The sequence below is a fragment of the Hesperophylax consimilis genome, chromosome 31 (assembly GCF_061612785.1).
Source record: "Hesperophylax consimilis isolate HC1 chromosome 31, BYU_Hcon_1.0, whole genome shotgun sequence".
NCBI classification, from domain to species: domain Eukaryota; kingdom Metazoa; phylum Arthropoda; class Insecta; order Trichoptera; family Limnephilidae; genus Hesperophylax; species Hesperophylax consimilis.
This window is the reverse complement of record NC_142866.1, coordinates 5932053-5950485: the sequence shown is the minus strand read 5'-3', so window position 1 is coordinate 5950485 and position 18433 is coordinate 5932053. Positions and strand designations below refer to the sequence as shown.

Below are 18433 nucleotides of genomic sequence, written 5' to 3'. Positions count from 1 at the left end.
GAAGAGTTAACACATTGAGGAATAGCAAAGAGTCAAATCACTTGTAAGGTTGAGTGCATACTCTCGTTAATGAACTGATAAGCTCTAAGTGGTAAAATCTAACATTCCATGTCAATGTGTGATAGTGCAAACTAATTATAACAATACGTTGTAGATAATAATATTATGTCATAAACAATGTTATTATCATATTATGACATAAATCCATAAAATAAAACTTGTCAATTGTCAGGCACATCATTTATTTGCAAAAATAGTAGGTACAACAATAAAAAAGTACAAAATAAACATTTTACCAAGTGCATATTATAAAAGTTCTTAAGGGTGCAAGTAATTCTGTCAAATTTTTTTCTAAGTTGCTTTCTTTGTCTTACCAGACTTTAAAACGACAAAGTTTCTCTGAAAAGAATAGTGAAAGAAATGATTCATAAAGCATGTTCCACAATTGAACACTAAAATGGCCAGTGCCAGTTAACAACGGCTTTTAATAAGAAATTCATTATTTGTTTGCAGAATAATAATTTGAAAAAAAAATTTATTAAATTTTGTGTTTACGGATTCAACGGAACATTGACTACAGGTCACATTTTGAAATTTGTATTTGTCTAGAGAAAATTATTGGGTGCTATCTTTTGCAAATGGCATACTTTAAAATCAACAGTGGTATTTGATGATGTCACATTCTACCAAGATGCCGATCAATAAATCACATTGAAATACAAACTATTTTTATTGCTTTGGATAAATGTCTGATACCATTATTTAATCAGCATTGACTTATAACTTAAACACAATATACACTTACATCTATTTTCACTAAAACATGAAACAGAGTCTGAAAGCTGCATATTTATCATATTCACCATTTTATAGTCAAATCTCATTAGAACTTAGGTGAGCAAGAAACTTGAATTATTTTTTTTGTACCTTAAGTTCAGTAATATGAACCAACTCACTATAATATTTCTTTTTGTATTATTTTTAATATATACGAGAACCGTAAAATTGGTAAGTGCGCTAGCAGACTGGTGTCGGGTGCCGGTTATTTCAATGAGTTTTTGCCCATTTCCTAGTTTCCCTGGCTACTGTATGAGTCAGTTGTGCATTCACGCCCAAATTCTGGCACATACGATTCAATATTGAATGTTTCTTCTAACAGAATTTAAAAAAAAAAAACGGTGAATCCAATTATATTTCACAAAATTTACAATGAATAACATTAAATTTATTACATCAGTTGAGACCCAGCCTTGTGTTAAAAAATATATTTATTGTAATCTTGAAGACACTGAACTTTATCTAAAAAAAATTTATCTAAAAAATGTCTACCTCGCAAGAAAGGTTCTTTAAGAGTATAGTAATTCTCCCCAAAGGCATTATGATTGGTAGTTGGTCCTGCCTATTGGAAAAATAAAAAAGTTTGTGCTGCCTAGCTCTGGCGAAGTTATCGGGGACATAAAGGGTCTTCCAGAACATCAGGATTGCAAATGTACCCATTGAGCAACTTATGTGCTACTAACACCATTGCAATTTTTCTTTTTCAGAGGTTCCCAATCTGGTCCATATGGACCTCCAGGGGTCGATTTCGCCGTGTGGATGGACCCCCATAATAATTGGATAATTTGTATAGCATCATTTTAGTGAAAAATCACCTCGAGGGCGCTATCAGAGAAAAACATTTGGGCGTCCATGAGATTTAAATAGGGTTCACATTAGTGAACCCCCCATTTACTTAAAGTCATCGTCAACATTCAGGCATTCTGTCAAAGACATAACTCACCTACACAGATTATGTGTGTATCGAGGTATATAAATAGTTTACGTTCCTCTTCTTGCCAGAATGAATTCCCATTAATTAATATATTGAATATCCCCAACTGGGAAACGGGAAAAATTTCAACTTTTTGGGGTATGTTCACACAGACTTCAAAACTAGATTGAAGGATGTTTTGAATATGGAAATACCACTGGATTATCAATCAGGATGGTGACATTGAAGAATCGAATTACAAATTATGACAAAAAGAAATGATAAGAATAAGCACTAACGAATAACTTAAAGAGCGGTTCAGAAAGATCAGAAGTTCTAGCTTCAGAAAGATATACCTTTGCTTATCCTGCATTATGACAGTTGCAAGAAAGTTTTGATAGCTTTTTCGTCTTCACACCTTGTGGAAAGGTGTGAAGACTAAAAGTGGTCTAAAAATTTAATGAAAATCAAATTTAATAATGTTATTATTAAGTTCTGCAAGTATTTTAGTTTTTTATTATTGTGTCAGCTGTTTCTGCATTCAAGGCCATACAACCTATTTATGTGATTCTATTTCAATTTAAATTATAATGATGACTAAAATGATTTATTACCAGTTAAACCTATTTACTGAGAAATTAATTGTGACAATAGATTCTCTATTCTGCAGGGAACTTTGAAATCAGTTTTCCCTACATTAAGTGGTACGTTTTCTTCATTGTTTAATAATCCAATGTGTTTAACACATTTAAAAAAGGTAATATCATTATTAAATCCCCACATTAAATTGTTAAGTTTTTAATTACTAAATAATTCAATGTGTTTAACAAATTTAAATAAGCTAATAGCATTTAAACAAGCTAATATTAATACCCCACATTAAATGGTAACATTTTTTAATTATTTAATAATCCAATGTGTTCAACAAATTTAAATAAGCTAAGAGCAGTCATGTCATTACTAAATCCCCACATTAAATGGTAATAATGTATTTAAATTGTTTAATAATCCAATGTTTAAATAAGCTGATAGCAGTCATGTCACTATTAAACAATTAAGAAAACATTACCATTTAATGTGGGAATAACAAATTTAACAGACAAGTACCCCACAGAACAGATAATCTATTGTCACAATTAATTTCTCAGTAAATCTGTTTAACCAGTAATAAATTATTTTAGATATCATAAAAATTGAAATAGAATCACATAAATAGGTTGTCTCAACGTGGCCCAACCACACTTTGAAAATGGTTTTCAACTATGAAACAGCAGTCTCAATAATAATAAAAAACCATAATACTTGCAGAACTTAATAATAACATTATTAAATTTTATTTTTACAAAAAAGAGACACATCGCTAGCTTTGTACCCGATTTGCTTTTCACCGGGATGTTCCCAGGCGGATGCCGTTGAAGGTGTGCTACTCTGCATATATTGGAAAACCGGTTGTAGTCTGCTAGCGACTTTAACCTTCCTACTTATAAAGATATATTTCTGTTTGGATATCAGATATTGTGACTATCCATACAAAGCCAAATAATATGAGCCTTTAACAGCAATAATTATAAGAGGTAGTTTAAACATTTCTTTGAATAATTACCATAAATACTCAAAACAAAGTAAGTAGCACCAGGGGCGTGCAGTCCATAGAAACTGTAAAGCAGAGCATGCATGCCCCAAGAAAATTTATCTTATCCTTAAACAAAAACAAAAAAAAAATGTTTTGTAAAATTTGCAATTTGTATCACAAATACTTTTCAAGCAGCCTGTAAAGCTTTACAGCCACTGGACTGCACACTCCCGTTAACAACTAATTTACTATCGCACCTCCCAAAGACTTAGGATGGGTTGTTTCGGAGAATTTGAACAATTCATCAAATTTCAAAGTTCATTTTCAAGTTCTGTGAAAGAGTTTTTTAAGTTCTGTTTTTATTTCAGTTTTGTCAAGCAACTAGCCTATAATGATAAAATAACAGAACTTGAATAGGACTTTCACAGAACCCGAAAACGAATGTTGAAATTTGATGAATTGTTCAAATTCTCCGAAACAACCGGTCCTTAGTACATAAGAACTAATCGACAAATTGTTATACAACTAAAAAGATAATCTCAAATATTAACTAATTACAATATTTTTTCTTAAATAAAGCCCCCTACGACCACATACACATTTGTAAGGTGTAATTTTTTTAAAAATATTAAAACTAACTTATAGTTCAATACTGCCAATTCTTAAATATGGGATTCTACAAATTAAATTGCCACTGAATTAATAAAATGTAAGGCTCGTTTTGCTAATGGAATTTACTATTTTTACTGTTAATAGTAATTTAGTGTCAAAATTATTTGCCACATTACAAAATATTTATATTACTGCCAAACGACATTGTTATATAAATATCTAGGACTCTTAATTTCTCAGTAGAGAAAAGCTACCGTGTAATTTAATCTTATAAACAAAAATAATAAATAAGTCCATAAGGCAGTTGGGCAGTTTAGGAATTACTAAAAAATAATTTCACACAAGAGAACTTAACAAGTAAAATGAGATATTTTAAAACATTTAATTACATAAACGCATGTACACAAAATAAACAATGATTTTTACAAGAGGCGTGAAGTGACTTTTTTCAGGTTTACAAAATTTTCCAAAAAAAAAAAAAATGTTGACTCTTTTTACCATCCAAAAAGTACAGTTAAAATATTAGTAACTAAAGACTTTCTGTTCTGAAAAAGTGTGAAAATAGTCATGGCACACCTCTGGAATTAAAATAATCTCTTTGTAGCAGAATAAAGGAAAGGCAAACAAGTTGAAAGGAGCTAGCAGTCAACTATTGATTTTCATAAAATAAATTTAATTACATTATCTTTTTAACAAAGTTAAAAATGTATATATTACTTGATTTTAGTGTTGCTGGGTAAGAAACATAAAATACTTTATTTATCACTAGCATTATCGTTTTTAGGTAAATAAAAGAGAGCAGCCATATGATTTAGAAAGATAATGAAAAACCCAAAATAATGTCTGCCTTATAACAGATATTCATAATTGCCAATGTTACTTATTTTTTAAAATTTTTACATATAATAAAATGTCACATGCATTTTTTGCAAACAAATAAAAACTCAATATTTTTAAATAACATACTTAATCTACAGACTTCAGTTGGAAAATGTCTTTTCATAATTTATTATAAATGATGGAATTAATTAATTTTCAATAAAAGATTAAGTTATTTTAAAACAAACAAGAGAAAAAATTGTATATTTAAAAAAAAATTGAAAATGAGCCATTGTGGTGTACGGTGTATCTTTTTTAAAGACATATTCATGTATTGCCATTACAGGATCAAAATTTCTCAAATTTGATAGAAACTTGTGTCAAAAAAGATTTATTTGTTTAAATTGAGAAAATATAGATATGAAAAACAAATACATAATAATTTTATGATTGTTTTTGCGGAGTTAGGAAAATAATATTAAAGCAGGAAAGAATATTTTAATAAAGATTATAACTCCGCAAGAGATATCTATAGTTCACTAGGTCGCCTATATCTATATGAGATCTTAAGACTTAATATAACTATTTAAGCCTGTTTACATTGATAGTAAAGGAATGTTTTCATTTATCACAAAGTACGTTTTTTAGTAAAACAAAACAACTTAAATACATTATAAAAATAAATTATTACCAATATAAGATTATATTTATTTCACACAACTGGTTTGCCTGAATGTCTGCATTTTGTAACAATGAAATTATTTTTATAGAATTATTGCCAATTATTACCATTTAAAAAAAGATAAATTTGCATATTGTTGCCGGTCTGCCAAAACAATGTACATATTTATATGAATACATGTATTTACTAGTTGTCAAACAAATGTATTTGTCTTGGTCAAATTGAAAAGACAAATTGAATCCTATAATTTCTATACCCGCTATATCAACTTTCATTGATTTGGAGAAAACCGCAAAAAACTGTCACATCTCTAGCGTACATAATTATCACGACTCAATTATTAGTACCTACTCTCATGCTTATGATTAAAAAATGTGTATTGGTTCAGTTCACTGGGAAGAAAATTTTATTATATAGATTTGAAAGTTATTTCTTGAAACAAATAGCTGTTTAGAGTTGCATTTATGCACTTAGGAATAAGTTGTCATTTTTAAGTAAGTGTTGGTGCACTGTGTACGTCAATGTACGGAAGTAATGTGGCTTTTGTAAAAATGTAAATTTGATACCCAGATAGCATATAGAGGAGGTGGTATGTATAAGCTAGATGATAAGTAAAATTGGGTTGGTTCACTTTTAGACAAGAACAACAATGATTTTTGATCTCTTTAGGGATAACCAAATAGCAAATACCAAATAGCAACGTTATACTTGTTTTGGCAAATCGGTAAAGTCTCAGGTAAATGCACACTTTAAACAACGAATTAGTTTACTGCTGTTTCAGTAAGTATTGTTGGGTGTTGAGCATTGTCGAGTGCGACTTGTATAGAATTAACTACTGCGGGAGAGTACACATTGTATGGAAGTTGGAAATTACCATTCTTCTCGGGCAGAAAATCCTCAGCCCTGTTGCCTACTTGAGTCGTAATTGTAGTTGTGTCAGCTTCAGGTTTGGTAGTTTCATTTCCATTTTCAGCATGAAGGGCCTGTACCGGATTCGGAGACAAAAATGCCACAGCTTTGTTATTGAAATTGATAATCTGCTTGATAACTGTTTCCTGATGTTTCTCTGTTTGGGTACAGATGTCGGTACAAACTCTTTTCTTTTTCTGAACATTTTTTGAGGTGACCGGACGATTTTGTCCATAAGATTTCTTCTGCGGTTTCCTTGATTTAGTCACATTTAGATCCATTTTTCGACCGAATGAATGCAGGACACTATTCAAGTTATCGATTCGACTGCACGTAGAGAATGGTCCATCGGGGGATGAGGAAGTCTGCCTTTGATACTGCATTTGGTTCTTTTTCATGACTGCATCACATTTGCACTGCTTCAGTGCTATAGCGTTCTCTCGTCTGAAACAATTCCATATAAATCAATGAAAAATCTTTTTATCTCTTATGACAGTAGTTCTTATCAGTTATTAATAAATTATCTTTTAAAAAATACAATAGATGTACTTAGATGCCACATATAATATTGAAAAGACAATACATCATAAAACTATAATCATTTCAACCAACACAATACTTACTCAGTGACATCCTTTTCTCTCTGTTCCAGCTGTAGCAGTACGGCACTCAGTTCCATGTACAGGTCATTGGTCCTGGTGAGCTTCTGTTCATATATTCGCCTTACATCTTGAGCATGCTTCAGCTCCTCCTTTCTTCTCTGAACTAATTCCCCTTCTGCCTTGTTCTGAACAGAACCAGTCTGGAGAGTTTCCATGTGCTGCTGGATCTCATTTCTCCAAGACTCTTGGTCTTCCTTGAACTTCTCCCTGGGCTGGTTGAGAATCTTGTCGCTGGCAATATCGAGGTGGGCCTGAATGATTTTGAAGGAAGGTCTATTCCTCGGCTGAGGGTTCCAGCATTGTTTGATCAAGAGCTTGAGGCTGTCGGGGCAACTCGATGGAATCGGTAGGGAGAGAGAGTCATTGCCAACGCCCCAAATTATGGCGGAAGAATCCACATTCTTGTATGGGACTTCACAAGTCAGCAACTCCCAGAGGACAACTCCATAAGACCAAATGTCTACCTTTTCTGAGCATGGCTCAGTGCGAATTACCTCAGGGGCCATCCAGGCCACAGTTCCGGCAAAGCTCATTATGGTGCTCATTTCATTCCATTCTTTGCTGGTTCCAAAATCGCTGACTTTTACCATTTGATTCTGTCCTACAAGAATGCTGAAAAAAAGTTTTTATTAATTATGACGTTAGAAAAACATTATTTTTTTTGATTATGAATAACACAATGAGCAAATAATTTACAAAAGATGAACAGAAATCTTTTAACACACATGCTTTGCGGGGAACGAGGAAACACGTTTTTTTTCACATTTTCGCAAGTGTATCTCAGTTTCATAAAGGATTCATTATAAAGTAAGAAATTGAAAACTTTATTAAAAAATCACCCGCTGCTAGGCTTAAACTGGCGAAAAAATGCACGCAAACAAAATGTTACACTACACTTTCCACACAATGCATTAACGCTAGACTAACTCATAGTAAACCACACAATACAAACACAACGCATTTAATTATCGTACAGTTACAATGTCCAAAATTTACACAAATAATGTCATTTTTTAGTAAATTTACTAAACGTTTTCATTTAATTTTGATCGCTTTACGCATTTTAAGTTCAGAATTGCTGAAAAAGTTTTCAAGAATCTGCCTCGCTTTTGCTGAATGCATGTAACACAGTATCTTGCTAACCTAGTTAATTCAAACAGATCATCTTTAGTAGTGGATAAAATTAATGTCGCAGATGTTGTGTGTGAATTACTAAGACCACATAACAAAATATGATAAATGATACATATTATATAATAAATCAAATCGTAAGCAATTATTTACGCAAATCAAATAAACTTCAAATTTGCTACATTTGTTAACATTTCTATTTGATAAAAGTCATGAATGTATAAAAAGGTGGTGATGGCGAAATACAACAAACACAATTATTACGCATATACAAAAAAATTTAGACCCACAACCAAGAATGACAAGCATATACATTGAATTAAATACTGAACAATTTCTTTTACAAATCAAATCATTAAATTAAATAATGGTTTTCAGGAACGTACATAACTTATTTTTTTGACCAATGATTCCTTACATTATTTGGAGTAAGTCAGGTAAGCACCTTGACACACTGTGTAGTAATATATAAATATATATTACTTAGAGCTAGTTGTTACCCCAGTTATATTCGATATTGTCATCAGATCAACCATCAATGGCATTTATTGCTGTTTGCCACCAAACAGCTGTCAAGACCACCGGTGGGCAAAGGATCGGCAATTAACGTAGACATATATTTGAAGAGGTTGATGTCAAAGCAAATCTAAAAGACATTAATGGCCGATCTAATGACTATGCCAAATGTGACAGGGGTTCAAGCAACTAAGCCGGGTAGAAGACTCCATATGGGTTAACAATAAAAACAATTAACTTGAGTAAAAGGGTTAGGGAGTTAAGGCTTACTTACATAAAATGTAGCTACACAACAATTCTTCTTTCCACCCACTTCCTACTTTTGAGAGAGTATCGCATTTATCATAAACATAATTGCCTTCATGATTTTTAAACAAGTTTAGTGTTGATAAAATGCCGCTATATTGGCTTTCAAAAACCTTCCGAATTTCTCATTGACCCAAGGTTAAATTGATTTCTTATAATTTTGCAAAATAAAGTTACCTACCAATTTACTTTGCGAAACTAAAATTTATCACATACACTTAAAGTATCTGAATACATGAAAACTGACATTTTATAGTAGGTTCACGCGATAACCTATATTGTTCAAGCTCCTCAAACGGATTGCCATCTTTGAGTCATGCTACTGGGAAGTCAGATGTAACCTCTCACACTTCGCTATTAATGACGCATATAACCGAAGTAGGATTACAACAGAGCTATCAGTAGTACGCCTTTATTATAAAGAATCTCAGCTGTAACCTCATTGCGCTATCTCTTATGTTTTACCTTACTCCCTTATAAAAGTTAACCAACATCCTATTTTAGATTGGTTAACTACGCTGCATATTTATTTTTTGTTAAAAAGGAGTGCAAGCATTGTCAGGTCAAGAAGAATAAATGAGAATTCTCTTTACTCCTATCATTAAAAGCTGAAATAGTTGATTGTGGAATGATGGAGGATTAAGTTTGCAGAGGTGTGAATCCAACGCTTTGGACTACTCGCTACACGCCGGTCAAATATGTTTGAAAGATGAATAAAGAAATTGTTAAACATACTTAGGACTCTTGAGGTCACGGTGGATAATCTTGTGCGAGTGCAAGTAGGCCATGCCGTGGGCCACACCCTTGGCCCAGATCATGAACTGCTGGGGACTGGGCGACTCGCCCTCCCGCAGCAGGTTGTAAAGCGGCCCGTACGGACAGTACTCCATGATGATGCAGTAGCACGGCGCCTGGGTGCACACCCCCTGGAACTTGACGATGTTCTCGTGGTCCAGTTTCCGCAGGTGCTTAATGTCAGTCTCCTTCTGGTCCCGGACCTTCTTCACCGCTACGATCTTACCCTTGAGCTTGCCGCTGAACACGGCCCCCTGCGCGCCGGCCCCCAGCCACTGCAGGTCGCTGATGGCCTCGAAGGGAACTTCCCACGCATCCACTGCAGACAACACAACATTATTATATGAGTTTACCGCACAAGAGTCTTAAATGTTCGCTGCAACTGGAGTTAGTGAGACTAAGGCATCCCCAATCGGGGGTTTTTGACAATTTTGTGAGACTGAAGGGTATGGGGAGGGAAAGAAGAAGGGGCAGAGATAAGTGGGGAAGTACCTGACTATTCAGATCTGGTCACCAAACATGGCTAAAACCAATTCAAGCAACATTTCAATTCTGAATGGTGGTCTTTCACCAGGGCAATACTGAGAGTATATACCACCAGGATTCAAACCCGCGACCTACAGATTTGTGGTGGAGGACCTTAACCCTCTTACTCATTTTAGGATTCACACAATGATAGATCAGTATTTTAGCTTGATGCATTATTTGATATGATTTAGAAAATCTTTGGGGTGAAGTTACTAAACGTTACCAAAATTTATACGAAAGATTTAGTAGACATTGTTTAAAATAAGTTTTAGTGTACATTGTTTCCAATTTCAACAGATTATGGAAATTTCTAAAAGATCTATTTACATGCACAAATGGGTTCTTAGGTTCGTAGTTCAGGTTAAATAAGTAATTTAGGCGTATTTAGATTACAACAAATAATCACAGACGTCAATCCATAATATAAATAAAAATTAAAACCGTTTTATAAAGGAAATTTTGAACTTTGAATAAAAATGCAATTTTAATGCATCTTTTACTCTATTTTTTATCTCTCCCGACGTAAGTAGTTGTTTCTTGGAGTAGTTAAGTTGAAACGAAATGTAATTTCCATAATCTGTGCCTATTGAAAATGCAGCGGCTAGTTAAATATTTACAATTTTCGAATATTTGAATTTTCGGTCTTCTCTGTCAACAGCAGCTGTTCATAAGACGACTTTGCATTGTAATATGAAACTCAAGTATTTAGAAATAATATTTCAATAGGTTAGCAAAGCAAAGCAACATTTTTAGTTTTCCAAAGTAAACAATAAAACATATAAGCAGAAATGACCAGGTGGTTTCCACTTAGAAATTCGACAATTATTATTTTAATCTTAACTATCGAAATTTAATGGTAATTTGCACTTTGGCATTTTTCAAGCCAACGGATATCATCTGATCGATATTGCGCAAACTCAAGAAAACAAGACGCAATTCCGATTTGGCGCCATACTACTTGGCCTTTTCGGTAATCGTAGGGGTAACAAACTTGGTCAAATGCAATGCCAGCTTACCTTTGTGTTGTTTGGGATCTGTAGTTTTGTTGACAAATGATAGAACGGGCCACATGCAAGACCAGATGCCATCAACCCAGCTGGATGGCTTGCCAGCATTTTTCATCTCCAAAATTTCTGTCACCTCCATATTTTCGTCAATGTTTGTTTGAAGTTCACTGTTATCCGTTTGCTTATAATCATTGATGGAATGGAACAAATGTTTCTCTGAATTGCCTGAATCCATTTTGCACTATGTATTCATAAATTCAAACAGGATTACCCGTAACAACAAGGACAAAAGAACACAAAATATTATCAACGTTCACCAAAATCCAAAATGGAGAAGTCAAGCCAAAAACATAGATATATATAGAAGAAGGTTAACCCTATACGGCAGTGTTGTGATTGTGTGCCATAGACTAGAACAGGTAATCGATTTTCATTAGGGGTTAGTTGAAACAAATTATTATTTTTATTTTGTTTTATTGCAGAAGATATGCAGGGTGGTGAAAAAATACATTCCATGATTAATCGTAATATATATAGTTTAAAATAAAGCTTATTTCAGACAAGAGCACAAGTAGATTCAAAATATTATTGCCAATAATTCAAAGTAGACTATGGAATATAAAAATCATAATACTTAACTTTCGGCAACTTTCGCCTGAAATGAAAGTTGTCATAAATCTGAAGAATTTATTTAACAGATTAATTTTAATTGGTTATTAGCCATAAATACCGAAAATATATTTCTTTGTGTTGTTTATTTATATACATTAAAAGTAATAATTTTACAAAGATACATAAAAATATATATTATAAGGGTAATTTGCAAAATGAAAATTATAATATTTCGTGAACGCCTCGCTAGGAAAACCTTTGCCTAGATTTTCACTTGGTTGTGAAAAAAAACAATTTATGGTTACAGTATTTAGAAATGCGTTTTGAAAAGGAAAATAAAAAAATGTGTACTGTCAATTCAATTAGTTTTTTATGACTTGGGTTTTTTTTGGTTGTGTGTTATAATATTTTGAAGAAACTGAATATCCTGTATTTTGATCCAGGCTGTGTCAGTTTTTGTGAATAATTATTGGAGGTGTATTTACAGTTAGTTAATTGTTCAGTATGGTGGGAATGAACTTGTAAAATTTCGGAAGGAATTTCGGTAGGAATGGCGTCACAAGTTGTAACAATCTGGTTGAGTTGAACGCAGTTGCACCCCCCCCCCTCTCCTCAATGATCTGTTTTAGTGATGGAAATGATCGAAATATTTATATAATCGATTTTTTTTAACCGAAACATCAAAAGAATCGAATGATCCATTCGAATGAATCGCTCGGAGTGCGGGAGCAATAGCTACGGACAGGAGCAAAATTTTTGCCGTCGGGGGGGGGGGGTAGGATTCGAAAATTGAAACTCGAATATCAAGACTATTCCTATCGTAAAAAAAATTGTTTGCATATTCCGGTTGTAATTTATTTTCATTAGTATGGCAATATTTTTGGTAAGCAGGTACTAGCGAAATTTCAATCACTAATTTTCATTCCTGGCAATGATTCCCTTGTTGTCTGCTAGCAACATTAGTATTATTCCTGTTAGCCACGAATTTCAAATATGTATGCATATGCAATTAACATTTTTATAAATAATTAATAAGATTCGAATAGCTACATACGTACAATTAAAATAAATTATCATAAAAAATTTTTAAGTACAAAGAAAAATATTTTTATGTACATTATTATTGTGCTGTAATTTTCATTTGCTGTACTTTGATATCTGTTTTATATAATATTGTAAGCTCCTGCTGAATAGCTACTTAGTGTAGCCAGTAGGTACAAATTCCCATTAATAATATTTATAATGTACCTCTAATAAGATAATAATTATATGCCGTTTTGTTAAAAATAACCTCTAAATCTCATGTACATTGTAGGCGCCTACTAGAACCCAAAACAAACCATTAATTCATTTGTAATTTGTATTCAATTCACAAATTATTATTAAGTAAATAAAGTTATTTTACTACAGAAAGCGTTTCATTTTAATTACTAACTAAGAGACACCGATGTTAATTTCATTCATGTTAATTTCAAATAAATTTAATATGTTTGTTCGTAGCATAGGTAGCAGATATATTATGTTTATATAAACGAACACATGTCACTTGATGAGTTTAATATATTATAATGAATATTGTATTCTGCCCGAAGAAGCTACGGTTGTAGTGAAACCCGATCAGCATTAAATATAAAAATGGTGTTTGCTAAGTTATTGGTTTATTTTATTTTAAATATACAATATATATACGTGACGGCCGGCATAGTCCAGTGGTAACGCATTGGACTGCCATTCCGAAGGTCGCGGGTTCGAACCCGGCGTGCGCAAATAAATTTTATTTGATTAATTTGTGTTATTTCACAATTAATTAATTAAAATAATATATAGTATATTTGCGGCACGTTCCAGAGTGGAAGATACTACCAGTATCGCCCTGGTGTAAGACCACCATTCAGAATTGAAACGTTGCTCCAAATGGCTTTAGCCGTGTTTAGTGACTAGATCTGAATAGCCAGGTACTTCCCCACCTTCCTCTTCCCCTTCCCCACTTACCTTCACCCTCACAACATCCCCCAATTGGGGATGCCATAGTCTCACTGGCTCCAGACGGGAGCAGTTGGGACTCTTGTGAGGTATTAACTATAAAAAAAATAAAAAAAAAACACTACCCGAATGTCCCGAATAGATGATACATAACCTAAAAATAACATAGGTAGGTATTAAACCTTCAATTGTGAAAAACTATCACCATGAAAATCTTTTACACATAAACTATACCTACTGGAAACGTAAATCGTCACCTAAAAGTATTAATTCATAATTTACAATTCACACACGAGGTTGATTATAACATCAACATGCTTCAGATATTTTGACATCTCGAAATATAACCTCTCGAATGTGAGAATCGATTTGCGTTTTCGAACGAATTCTGACAGTTTGAAAACGATTATCTCGGACTGAACATTCGAATGATTTCTGACATTTCAGAGCGATTGTCTCGATTCCACTTTCGATGACATTTGAAAACGATTATTTCGGACCGTGCATTCGAATTAATTCTGACCAATCACAACGCTTGGCTGGCATCGATTATTTCTGATCAATCACAGCGACGACTTTCGATGACGTTTCAAAACGATTGTCTCGGAGTTGCATTCGAATTAATTCTGACCAATCACAACGCTTGGTTGGCATCGATTATTTCTGACCAATCACAGCGACGACTTTCGATGACGTTTCAAAACGATTTTCTCGGAGTTGCATTCGAATTAATTCTGACAATGAATCGAGATATTTCGAATGGTAAAAAAGATCGAGTAAACCATCGATGATTCATCGATTCCGCCCATCGCTAATCTGTTTATAAAGCATTATAGATAATTTACTTAGGTAGCGTAGTTTCCTTTACTTAAATTCTTAATAAAAGCTTGTTACATATAAGATTTATAACAAGGTGTGTGCATCACTTTACTTACATCCCACCTATGGTCTTGGTGTGTGGGACCTTTAAGTACCTACACATTGTCATTGGTCAAATTGACAGCCCTGGAATTTTGACTTGGAGTGTTGCCAAACCTAAGGGAGCTAGAATCTGTGATTTGTATTGGAAGCAGTGGCATTTTTTGATCACCAGCCCTGAGCAGCGGGCATAAATAAACCACACACTAGATTGATAAGTTCGGCCTTTTCGGGAAAAAATTTGTCCCTGACGACGTCATTACAAGATTTGAGTCATAAACAAACCACTCAGCAAAGTAGAGGAAACAATAAAAAAAAGGCGCGGCCATAGACAATATTATCTTCCCTAGGTAGGCACCTATTGAAGATCATATTGTGCCATTCATCAGCCTAAAATTCAGTATTTTGTGGAGACCTAACCTTAAAGGGAATTTGAACATCTGATGTGGGTGATATGATTTGAGATTTTCACGACCAAAAGTATTATAGTGGTTTATTTTTGGTTTATTATGCCGTGTTGCGCTATCCCATTCTTCACCCAACGTTTCGAACTTTTGCTATATTGGCATACAGATCCGGGCCAGAAAGGCCCCTTTCTCTTTCATAACGATTTTATAAAAATGGTTGTTAAAAATTTGTAATTTAAGTTTATTTAAAAATGATTTGCAAAGGAACATGAGATCCGCAAAGAGTGCAAGGCTGATGTAAGCGTAATGAGTAAGATTAAGAAAGGGACGCTTAGATGGTTTGGGCATGTAGAGAGAATGAGCGAAAATAGGATTGTAAGGAGGATATATGATGCAAATTCGAATGGTAGCAGAAGTCGGGGACGTCCGAGGAAGACATGGCACGATCAAGTGAATCAGAAACTCGAGTCGGGCCATGTCGAGAGTCATGTATGAATATGAATGAGGCAAGAAGTGTGTGCCAAGACCGAGTTGTTTGGCGGTCCATCCTCTCTGCCTACCCCTGCGGGGAAACGGCGTGATGGTTAGTTAGTTAGTTATATATAAGTTATATTGGGTACAGGATGTTATATGAGTACATATGGTTACAAAATATATTTATGTTCGCAATCTCACCAATGAAGTAACTGGTTCTTGTGCTTGGTGAGAGAGTTACACTAATTATAAGAAAAATAGAATACCATTATGATATAGGTAAGTATAATACAATAGGAACAATATATAAATAGACAACATCTAAATACAGTGGAGATGAGTATAGACTGATAATAAATATCAATAAAGGGAAAAACAGGCAATTATTTAGTTAATTATTTCTGAAAGTGTAACTTCAGTTTTAGTTTAAATATGTTAATATCCTTTAATTTCTTTATTTAAATCGGAAGGTTGTTGAAATACTTTATTCCTTAATAGGTTTATTTATTTTGCATTTGTTTGGTATTACATTTTGGAATTTTGATATTGTATTGATATCTTTTAGATAGGTTGGTTTCAATTTTTTTTTTGTTTATATTATCTTTATATTTTTTTATAATTGCATTTTTCTTGAATACATCCTCTACTCGGGGCACCCCGAAATCTGTAAATCTGTAACCAGGAGTTCAAAATAGGCAGAAAAATGTCGGAATTCATCGTCGTACTGTCGGATAATCATGTTTTGTATGTTTTTTCGGTGTTTTTTTTGCATTTTCTTGTCATTTTGGGTTTTTATCAAATTAACAAGTTTCACTGGCAAAGTTTCATCTAAAGGAAATAAACTGTAAAAGTTCACTTTCTAACAGATGATTTCTGACGGAAAACATTTCGACATTTTTCTGCTTCAATGACATTTTTATTTTTTATTAAAACACAAATAACATTGTTTACATCATGTGATGTAAACAATGTTATTTGTGTTTTAATAAAAAATAAATAATGCCATCACAAAGTGAAAAGCAGTTAGAAGAAGTTTTCTTCGAAAAATTACATTTTTATTTTTAAATAGTTTTTTGGGCTAAATAATTGTTACAATTTTACTTGGGGGAGTATTAACAATATTAACATTATGCATGTAAAAGGAAAGGAGGAACGAGTAAAAAAAAGAAGTTACGTAGTTACAAAATTTTTAAACATTTATTAAAAAAAAAGTGCATAAGGTTGAGGGTTAGTTTTAATCTAGGCTTAATACTAGTCTTAAATTGTAATTCTTAAAATTAACTGTCCTTTTTCTTAATTCTAATTTATTGTTTATTCAAAGTTTGTCTTTAAAAAGTTGGGTCGCGTTACGAAATAAACATACAAAAATTGTTCACGCACTTCCCTTTACGATTAATCTGGAACCGCGGATCACCACGTTCGCACTTATCACTGATAACACACGCGGCAACTTGGGCTGGTTCCGAAGGGCGGAATCAGTTCAGCCCAAGCCAAGGCTCCGAAGGGCGGAGTCGGCAGGCAGCGACTGCTGAGAGGTCAGCTTCCTGAGCGGAAGTCTGGAGACCAATCTGGCTTCCTGGGCGGAAGTTCGCGGGGTTACGGTAAGAGCCTTGGCGACCGCTCCAAGGGGGAGGGCAGGAGGTTCCTCGGCGGAGGCGAGATGGTAACTGCTGGTTTCTGAATCTGTCTTCAGCCGCGCGATCCGGTGACCCTCGCACCCCTGTCGTGAGGTGCTAAAACTATCGTGTTTCCGTTTTTTTTATTTATTTATCAACACCCTATTGGGCTTTTACATAGTAAATTGATAGTCTATGTATGTAAGTGTAACATGTACATGGATAAAATGGCTAAATATATTTTACTCAAAAGGTAATTAGAAAATAAATTTATGTAATATACTGATATTTATGTATTATAAAACAAATGCTTACAAAAAGAAGAAAAATAATGTTTGTTGTATCTATAGAGAAAAAAACTAACAAGTGATGGCAAAATACCAACGCCCATAAACTCCCCAATGTAATTAATATTGAATTTAAATAATAGTACTTGAAATGGTAAAGTAAATCACAGTATAATATACATATCAAGTATGACCATACAGTAATTAATATGCGTCCAAAAAAATAAATAACGAATAAACTAAGCAGTATGTGAGTTAAACGTTGGAAGGTATAGAGACAAGACTCTTTTTTAAGCTAATAAATAATACAAGTTAATAACTAGCAAATAGGACTGAAATTAGTTGCCTTTTGAAACTCACAAAGTTATTAACACCAAATATATCAATAAGTTCACATGTATAGGATGTGACAAAGAATGCATACAATTAACTAGGAAACTAGGTGGAACTTTATCAGGTCCTGCGGGTTTGCGGGAATCGACACTCTTCAGCTTAGATATAACGTCCTCTATAGAGTTACTGTAGAGTCAGATATATCAAGGTTCTCAACCAAATTAGAACAAGAGTACTTTCTGTCTATACTTTTACTAACATATACACCACCAAAAAACTTAGCAAACAGATTAACAGTTTCCTGTAGATTTTGTGATTATTTCTTTACACCACTTCGAAACGTCCATGGCGCTGGCGTCGCCACTCTCACCGCTAGATGTCGCTGGCTGGCTGATTCTGATCTTCCGATTCACTTAATGTTCAAAATCTTAATAAATATTAGGTATCTTAATATTATGCATACATACACTTAATTAATTTCTGGTTGCAATTAAATTCTTAATCTAAGTTGAA

At 33.5% G+C, this 18433-nt stretch overlaps 1 protein-coding gene across 1 annotated transcript; it reads right to left on the bottom strand.

Annotated features, from left to right (window-relative positions):
• Positions 1–225: 225 nt before the first annotated feature.
• wnd (Mitogen-activated protein kinase kinase kinase 13 wallenda) lies at positions 226–11612 on the bottom strand. The gene is made up of 4 exons (XM_089649886.1): positions 11300–11612; positions 9696–10074; positions 6969–7619; positions 226–6789 (listed from the first exon to the last, which is right to left on the bottom strand). The coding sequence occupies exons 1-4, from the start codon at positions 11523–11525 to the stop codon at positions 6198–6200; spliced, it is 1848 nt and encodes a 615-aa protein (XP_089506012.1). The 5' UTR covers positions 11526–11612; the 3' UTR covers positions 226–6197.
• Positions 11613–18433: the final 6821 nt, after the last annotated feature.

Coding starts and splice junctions, on each gene's coding strand:
- wnd (XM_089649886.1), bottom strand. CDS start 11,525: ATGGATTCAGGCAATTCAGAGAAACATTTGTTCCATTCCATCAATGAT. Junction 10,075..11,299: donor AGATCCCAAACAACACAAAG/GTAAGCTGGCAT, acceptor TGTTGTCTGCAG/TGGATGCGTGGGAAGTTCCC. Junction 7,620..9,695: donor CGTGACCTCAAGAGTCCTAA/GTATGTTTAACA, acceptor ACTTTTTTTCAG/CATTCTTGTAGGACAGAATC.